The sequence below is a fragment of the Eschscholzia californica genome, unplaced genomic scaffold (assembly GCF_041429995.1).
Source record: "Eschscholzia californica isolate CP2 unplaced genomic scaffold, dmEscCali1.0.p SCAF_262, whole genome shotgun sequence".
Taxonomy (NCBI): Eukaryota; Viridiplantae; Streptophyta; class Magnoliopsida; order Ranunculales; family Papaveraceae; genus Eschscholzia; species Eschscholzia californica.
In genome coordinates this window covers 3,449-12,500 of record NW_028238379.1, presented here as the reverse complement: position 1 = coordinate 12,500, position 9,052 = coordinate 3,449, and the positions used below count along the sequence as shown (strand labels likewise).

Here is a 9,052-nt window from a genome sequence, read left to right as displayed (position 1 = left end):
AGAACAAAGAATAATCAAAGATATTCCTAATGCTGGGTAATATGAGAGATATATAACTTACTCGTGTTTTATTTGAGCTTCAAAATTCTCTACTTCATGTGTAATGAATCCGTTCCCAATGATCCGATTCACCAAGTGCTGTTTGAATCAACATCATGAGTTGAATGCTTAATCGTAATGAAATAGAGTGTTCTAGGATGACGAGAGAGCCCCCACGGGTAAACCAAACCCATGCTTGCACATAACCCCCAATACTCTATCTTTTCTTAAGTTTTGGCCATACTGTCTATATGCCTTGTACATAATTATGAATGTTTTCTTCGTAGGATCAATGTTACATCTTTCCATTTCGTCTAAAACGTTTTCCATTTCATTTAAGCGATTTTGTGCTGATAACATGACCATCTTACAATGAAACACAGACCGACAGATTTTCCACCCAGCACATTCCGCTTGTTTCAGAAAATTCGCCAACTTATCCACAGCATCGCGACGGAAATAACTCGTTATAATAGCAATCATAACACCGATCTTTGTTACAACAGTTTTGCGCTCAAATGCTTCTTCAATGTAACTTTCCATATCCTCCATCAAGTTCTCTTGTGCATAAACTCTAATCAATAGAACATTTAACCAAGGTCGGTAATCTTCTTTCGGGATAAGTTTCACTAGTGCTTCAATCTTTTTAATCCTATTAAGATCAGAACTCTTACAATAAGCACATATCATGGCTCTGATTAGTGGTGCTTCTTTCTCATTTACATAAAGCTTAACTAACTCGTAAGTCTTTTCCATCTTTTCTAGCTGACATGAATGTGCATAACCTCGTAACATTAACAAGTATGTGTTAATATCAGGTTTAATCGGTCCCTTTTCTAGGATTTTGAACGTTTTCTCCATTTCGTCCCACATCCATGCCGTAACATACCCAGCAATAAGATTATTGTACGTATTCAAATTAGGGGAGAGGTCCAACTCATTTACTTCTTGAAAAGTTTCCTCCATATGTCTAACTAACATTAATCGGCCGAAAACTGAAATTAGAATGTTGTAAGTAACAATAGTCGGACTACAATTTACGTCTCGCTTTAATTCCCTAAACAAAGTTTGTGTCTTTTCATCTAAACCATTGTACATGTAAGCTCCCATTAGAGCATTATAGGTAGAAGTTGTCTTAACTCCTTTACTAGCAGCTTCCACAAACAAATTGATAGCGAGATCAATATCCTTAAGTCTACCAGCAATAGTTATACCTTTGGCGTATTCTTCCGTTTCCATAACAAAACTATCATCATTGGCTTGTTTCCTTCTCCAATTAAAAACCTGAAAATTAAAAGTATGTCAAAATTCAATCTTTACTTGTTTGACTAAACTTTACTAACTTTCTAATAGATGAAATCTCTACCCTTTAATCCATTAGGGTTTTTCACTAAACTTTCATGACATCCCTCAATCACATTGAATTTCTTCATATAACAAAGAAAACAAAGCAAGCAATGTATTATGAAGAAAAGCCCTAAATAAACTGATAGATTGATATAATAAAGGTACCTCTAGGGCTAATTGTGGCCATAACTTCAACTGATTAAGTAACACAAGATAAATAGGTCCATAGATACAAATTTGAGACAAATAATCATCTTTCAATTTCAAGATTTGAATAATCTTCTCTGAATCAGATATATTATCAACCAACTCATCTCTGATTTCTGCTACTTCCCTGATTAATTTTTCTTGTTCAATTAATCCAGTAGTAGAACCAACTCTCTCTGTAAACAGATGAATAATCTTCTTAGAATTATTTGAGCAGAAAAAACGAGTTTGAACATTGATTTGACTGAGAAAACTTGGATTGGAGCTCTTATTTAAGAGGGAGAAAGGACGTATTAATGGGTTTGAGGAGAAGTATCTCTTCAGAATCAGCTCTGGTTTGGCTTCATTTGTGATCTTCCAAATACGCTTCATTGTGATATGAGTCTATTTCTAGGGTTTTTCGAAGGTTATAAGATCAAATCCCATTACTGCAATTGTAGCGTTCTCTCTCTTCGATCCTTTGATGAGGGAGAGAGAGAGAGAGATGAGAGATGAGACCCGAGAGGATTTTCTCCGATTAATTGACTACGAATCGTGAAAATATAAAGGCAACCAAGTAAGCCGAAAACAGGTTGGGGCTTTCGCTAGTTCGAGAAGATCTATAGGCACCATCTAAATTGCTAACGCAGCTTGATCAGTAGTAATGGGAAATTTTATACAGGCTCACGTTTTTGTATCACCTAAACTTACAGTTATTCCTAGGGGTGTACTCGAGTCGAGCCGAGCCGAGCCGAGTAGTAAGATGTTCAAGCTCGGTTCGTGTATTTGATTGTCGAGCTCGAGTTCGAGATCGTTCGAGTAATTGTCCACTTGTTCAAGCTCGGTTCGTGTAAGTTTGAAAGTGCTCAACCTCGAGCTCGAGCTCGCATTCTTTTAAGCTCGTTTATCAAAATACTTCAAATGAAAACTTTCTAAATTTTCAAAATACTTCAATGATCATTTGTCACATACAATAATAATGATTAATGATTCATATTCACGAGTAGCTCGTGATACACTAAAGAATGATCAAGCTCGGCTCGTTTACATAAACAAGCTTGATTTTGAGCTCGTATTAAGCTCGTGATCGTTAATATTCAAGTCGAGCACGAGCAATAGTCGAGCAGAGCTCAAGCAGCTCGTGAAGAGCTCGGCTCGTGTATACCCCTAGTTATTCCCAATTACCACTTAACCCCTTTTAGCCTCATAAGCTCCCAGCCTCCCATGTCATCTACACATTTGATTTTGGTCAAAAATTTGCAACTATAGAAAACCAAGCCACACTTTCGAACATGTTATCCATTCCTTTCTACATCGCTGGAGGTTAGGATTTTTTCTTTGTAAGAGATGCCAAGGATGGCAGCAGTTGAAGGATGGTGATGTTGGTGGTTAGAATCCTCTGTATTTCGGGATTTTCCATTGTACACCAATCTAATTGTTATGTCCGGTGGCGGTAGGTGTACACGGGCAGCCAATAAAGAAAACTATCGACTGAACGTCATGAGCATCTTTCCGAGGGTATAACAAGGGTTTCGGTGGAGGACCCTCGAAACCCTACTAAATCCATCTCAAATCCTAGTTGATTATTTTCGATGTTTTAAGATATTGTTGATAATATAGGTCTTACAGATACTCGAAAATCACTATTCAACGCCGACAAGGAGCAGGACTGTCAAGTTCCAGAGAAATCCTAAAAGTTATTCACTCAGAGAAATAAAGTTCCCCATCTTATAATAAACTTCTTTACATCAGTGTTCTTGTCGAAATAGTATTTGGGTCATAATATATATTTCATGAGCTTGGTTATCAAAAACTTGACCAAACAGACAAGCAAAGTTAAAGGTCAAAGCGAACTCCGGCCGAGTTCTTGTTTCGGGATTAAATAGAGTAACACAATTGGGCTCGAGTAGCCCAAACTGAAACACAACTGAACTGATCCTCGGCTCATATAAGATCTATGGACTTACCGGGCCAGGCCCGACTCACGAGCCTGACTACTATACTTCGTTACGGATCTAATTTGAAGAGCAAATCCGAAAAAATGAGGACAGAGTTCATGAAGTTTGATGAAATAGCAAAACAAGAGATAGACAATGAACTAAATAAACAGCTTCTTTTATATTAATACTAGAACACAATTATATAACATATAATTCACAAGATCATGAATGTTTAATCGTACATGTATTCGAAATTAGTACTTATAATTAGCCAGATAACAATCTCGACAAATCAGGCGCCCATACCTTTAAACCCCGAATTCGAAATATCCCATCTTCATGATCAGAAGTTAGAAGAGAGCTGCCAAACCAATGTTAAAACAGCTCATGCTAATAAGTAGTAATAGCTTCAAGAATCAGAAAATTACATGAAAAACAGAAACTTGAGGGACCCATGAATACATTTTTCGGACCGAGTAATTTTCCGCACCAAAACAACCAAACCCGATATCTCCTCCATACCGAACTCACCAATCGAATCGCCATTACCACCACAAAGATAGCATATTAAAGTAATACTACTAGACGATACTATAGACTTCAAATCAACCCGAAAGAAGAAAAAAAAAACTTAACCCCGAGTAAATTGTCAAAGCTTATGTCATGTATAAGGTGAAATGTAAGTATATTAACAGTTAGAACTCACAAAGCTTTTTATCTCCTCCATGACTGTATAGAAGTGATCGTTATTAGGTAACAAATAGAACCCAATTGTCGCTTGCTCAAGATACATTAGTTTCACATCTTGTTCATACTTTTTAAGTCCTTTGACATAAGCTAATTGCCAATCTTGAACAAGATCTAAACCTGCAACAACGACAAGACTCTTAGGGAACTTGATACCTTTCAAGCTTACACCATTTGGGCCGAAAGGATTACAAGCTGGATGATCTCTATCTGCCCCTTCGGGAAGAAAAGCCCGCCAATACCAATCTCGATCTCGAACTGTAACAAAGTATTTCCCATCCAATCTTTTTTCAGACTCAGTTCGTTCTATTCCACCAAACATTGGGTTCAATAGTATATTACCTAAGATTTTAGTTTCGGATTCTAATGCTCTCACTGTGACATGATGAACCATATTACCACCGGAACTATCACCGGCTAAGAAAACATGAACCTTCGAATCTTTTCCACTTTGAAGCCATGATCTAGAATGAACCCATTCAAGAGCTGTCCACCCATCATCATAAGCACATGGATAACAATTTTCAGGTGCTCGTCGATAACTTACAGAGACTACAACAGCTTTGCAATTACTAACTAGACGTCTACAGAGTGTATCGTAAATTGCACTGTTAGAAGACGAATGAGCGAAACTTCCTCCATGGAAGAAGATTATAACAGGAACTATTCCTTCACTACCAAGAGGACGATTAAGCTCCGCTACGGTGGGCTGATCTTCATCAGATATAGTTGGTCTGTAAATTCTACTCAAAAGGTTTGTAGCTCGATCGATAATGACATCAAAAGAAAATACCCCATCAACAGGATTTGCATTAGCAGAAACTTTACGATCGAGGAACTCAGCTAAATGACGATTAAAGGTTCCGTCGGGGCGTCTGAGGAGATTATAAGCAAGCTTGAAATTTGATATCAAGATCCATGTGTTAAGTGGTACTACTGTCTGAATACATAGAGGGCAAACACAAAATCAGAAATTTGTTAACCAGGTCACTTCAAAGTCATAAAAATGCCCCAAATTTTATAATAGAAACTAAGAACCCTAAAAATAGTGCAATTCTATCAAAATAACACAACCCAACCTTCTAAACCCTAAACACACCCAAGAAATGATTTCAGAACATAAGGGAAACAACCACCCGACTGAATTAGTAAGAATAGCCCTAAATTTAGATGAAAGTATTCAAATCAAACCACAACCCAGACTTTAAAAGATGGAATTTAAACAAGAAAAACACATACCCAGAATATAAACCTCAAAATTCCTAAAAGGAAGTCCAATTTAAAACAAAACCCACAAACAAATTCATCAAAAGAAGCTAGAAATAGAAAAAATGAGAGAAAAATAAGAAAATGGTATAACCATTTGATTACCTTTGCTTCATTGAGTGTAACTTCATTACTAGCAGCCATGAAACTTATTACTCAAAATTTCACCCAAAAAGAAAAACCCTAATGCAAACAAACAGTGATGATAATAATAATCTCAAAAAGAACTTGTATTCCCACAACTAAACAAACCCAATCTCATACTCTCTTTCTCTTCTTCTTCCTTCACACAGCTCTGAACTAAAAGGACAATACTCTTCAGAAAAAAAAAAACAGTTGATCCAATAAGCAGAGAGCAAATGAATGTTATTGTAGAGAGAGAAGAATTTTAGAGAGAGAGAGAGAGGGAGAGAGAGAAGAAGTTGTGAGAAGTCAAACGATAAGGAAGGAAGACGGAAGAAGAGACGACAAAACAGACGGCATAAATAAACTGTTAAGTGGGGACCACTAATAATTACATAATTTAGTAGTATTTAATTTAAAAAGTAAATTATTAATTTATTAATTTTAGAGAGATAAAAGAAGACAAAATGATTTTCTGCGTGCGGCTGAGCCAACTCATATGACGACAAACGCCACTGTCTCCGGTAAAGATTTTGAATACCAAAGTACCCCACAATATTGTGATTAATTACTCAAATGCCATTGTTTGGCCGGGGATGAAGGTGGTTTACCGTTTTGTCTTTGTAACCGGGTTTTGTATAGAACCGCTATATGTACGACTTTTGACGTTAGGAGGTGTCAAACCAATTTAACTATATTTCTCTTTTGGCCCCCAACACGTCAGTAAGAGACCTCTTTCCATTTTTTTTTTCTTTTCTTATTGTCACTCTTGGTTCCGACGAAGAGATTTTCCCCTTCGTTTTGAAACCCAGACGAAGAGATCTTTCGTTTGGGTTTCCTCTTCGTTGAGATTTGGTTTGGATCTAAGCTAGACCAAACTAGACGAAGGGTCTCCTCGTTTAGAAACTCAGACCAAAAGATTTTTCGTTTGGATTTCTAGATGAAGAGATTTCTCTTTTGGGTTTAGGACTTCAACCCCTACATACACTCTGAAGAAGAAGAACAAGAAGAAAAATAAATTAGTTGAGGCTCAGAGGTTATCGATCGATGACCTTCTGCTAGAGAAGAAAGGTGGCGTGGAACGAGAGGGAGATAAAATGGAAGAAAGGTGAGATGAAGTGAAAGAGAAAAGAGGGGATAAAATGGAATTAATGTTTTAACAATTTTTTGGGATAAATTCAATTTTGGCTCTTAGCGTATTTCTCGAAAAAATTTAAGCCTCTTAGGGTATTTTGGAAAAATGTGATTTGTTTTGCCCGTTAGAGTTAAAACAAATTGTCACAAACTTATGTGGTCAACGTCAAGTTGGTCACAAATTGAGAGTCAAAACGAAAATAATCTAAATTCTGAAAACTTATATCTAGTGAGTTAAGTTTGTACGCCTAAAACACCAGTAGTAAAAAAAATGTAAACGCGTTGTATACATTTTGATTTTACAAATAGATATTATTTTGGCATTCAGATTCACTTTTTTTTATGAAGAGAAAAAAAATGTTAGTATATATTTATAAATATATATTTTGTGAGCTTATTAACTAGAATTTTTAGCGTATAGACCAAAAAACTGCTCCTAATAACAGTTTTTGTCCTCCCTAATCCCATAAAGGGCTTAAAAACTAAAATGTATCTTAATAGATATCTAGTCCATTTGTATACATCTAGAGAGAAAATACAAATCCTTAAAATATAATAAATCTTAATACCTAAACTAACCTTCTTTAAATATAAAAGGGTTTGACTAACACAGTTTTTCTACAAAATCATTCAAAGTTTATTTGGGTTCTCTCTTTTATTCCCAAGTTAGTTAAAACACTATCAGACATCCACACTAGTTTAGGCAGGTTTTAGATAGAGAAAGTGAAATATACATAAAAACAGGGATATCAACAAAAAGAAATTTTGAATGACCTTTGCCACATAGATTTTTAGAATCATAAAATGAGGTACATGTCAAATCATTTTCTTTTTTATATAATCTATTTTAACCTTGTTCATAAAAAAAAAATGACAGCGCTTTGGGGAAAGTTAAATATTTTTCGGAGTGTGAAATTTTAAAGAGAATGTGTAAAATTTTAGAAATTTTCGGAGAAACAAATTTTAAGGGGAAATAAAAAAAAAACTTCCACCTCACCTCTCTCTCTCCACCTCTCTGTCTTCTCCGACAGGTCGCGGGCCGAAAAAATTTTCAGCCGGCGACCTATCGGAGAAGAGAGAGAGAGTTGTGGGGAGAGAGAAGATGAGGTGGAGAGAGAGAAGTGCGGTGAAGAGAGAGAGAGGTGAGGTGGAGAGTTTTTTATTTTTATTTTTATTTTTATTTTTATTTTCCTCTAACAACTTACAAAATAAAATTGTCAAACAAAATTGACCAAGTCTTCACACCCCGAAAACTATTTTGCTTTCTCCAAAACGCTGACCAAAAACAATATATAATATATTTTTACCAATTCAAGATTTACTTTCGTCTCCACTAAATACTTACTCAAATGTTGAACAGTAAAAAAAAAAAGTTAAAATAATCGAGTGATGGTCCAAATGAAAGATTGCAAATTGTGGTGGTCCTTCGTTGTTTTTTGTCTCATCTGAATATTTGATACCTCTTGGTCCATCATATCTGATAAATCAACACGTGGAAATTAATACCAAAAGTGGGGTCCAAATTTAAGATAATAGGATCTACTTATAATTTTTTTTTTTGAAATCGATTACGATAGTCGTTTCAAGACATTGATACGTATTAGAGCGTTGTCAAATTGCTTTATTTCGTAGGAAGCGGCTAATAACACCCGTTAAATTGTTGTTATCACCCGGATGTTGAGCTCTTTTGACCCCAGACATATATTGGCACTAGAGCACGAATCGACTCGTCCAAAACCTAAAGTAAGGTTTCTGATCCCCTGACTTGATTATGATTTGGTCATTCTGTCTACTTTTGAGGCAAGTTATGAAGTTGGTGATTTGGTCCTTCGGTCTCAAAAAGAATTGCACAATCCGTTTTGTTCAAAATGAATTTGAGCAATCCAATTTTTATGATCCCGTGATTTGATTATACAAAACTCAATTGGAAATCTTTTGTTTCTTACACTATTTTTATGCTCATGATGAAACTGTCTAATGGCCATAAAAACATTACACAGTCTCACATCTCATAAATCTGTCTAATATAACGAGCTAGTTTTGGTTGACTCGCACATTATTATTATTATTTCTTTTGAATTGTCAGTGTGTCTCGAACCACTTCAACCAAAGGTTATTGGCTATTCACACTTTAGTTGTGAAAAGGAGCAGTGGTTTTATAAATTTGAGTGAAACTTCACCTATTGAGCTAGTGTTTCTTTTCGTGAAAGAAACTCAAAACCACACAATTGAATAGTATTAAAGTTCAAATTTACTGACATCTTACAAGT

At 35.7% G+C, this 9,052-nt stretch overlaps 2 protein-coding genes across 3 annotated transcripts in view; both read right to left on the bottom strand.

Moving 5' to 3' along the window:
* LOC147553921 (pentatricopeptide repeat-containing protein At2g30780-like) overlaps positions 1-1,965 on the bottom strand; it is a 4,971-nt gene extending 3,006 nt beyond the window's left edge. The window contains exons 1-2 of one of the 2 annotated variants that reach the window (XR_015236292.1): positions 1,552-1,965; positions 62-1,323 (exon numbers count right to left, since the gene is read on the bottom strand). Coding sequence is in view for 1 of the 2 variants with exons in the window: in XM_086664699.1 (XP_086520825.1) it covers positions 193-1,323; positions 1,552-1,965 (1,545 nt within the window). In the remaining variant the exon portion in view is untranslated. Of the gene's footprint in view, positions 1,324-1,551 lie in introns of both variants that reach the window. The other variant, XM_086664699.1, reaches the window with a different exon arrangement.
* A 1,706-nt stretch (positions 1,966-3,671) lies between these two features.
* LOC147553920 (gibberellin receptor GID1C-like) lies at positions 3,672-5,981 on the bottom strand. The gene is made up of 2 exons (XM_086664700.1): positions 5,631-5,981; positions 3,672-5,199 (listed from the first exon to the last, which is right to left on the bottom strand). The coding sequence occupies exons 1-2, from the start codon at positions 5,667-5,669 to the stop codon at positions 4,201-4,203; spliced, it is 1,038 nt and encodes a 345-aa protein (XP_086520826.1). The 5' UTR covers positions 5,670-5,981; the 3' UTR covers positions 3,672-4,200.
* Positions 5,982-9,052: the final 3,071 nt, after the last annotated feature.

Bases quoted from the DNA above. Each gene is read 5' to 3' on its own strand.
- LOC147553920 (XM_086664700.1), bottom strand. From the start codon at position 5,669: ATGGCTGCTAGTAATGAAGTTACACTCAATGAAGCAAAG. The intron at 5,200-5,630 runs GTAATCAAATGG...CTATGTATTCAG, and splicing joins TTACACTCAATGAAGCAAAG to ACAGTAGTACCACTTAACAC.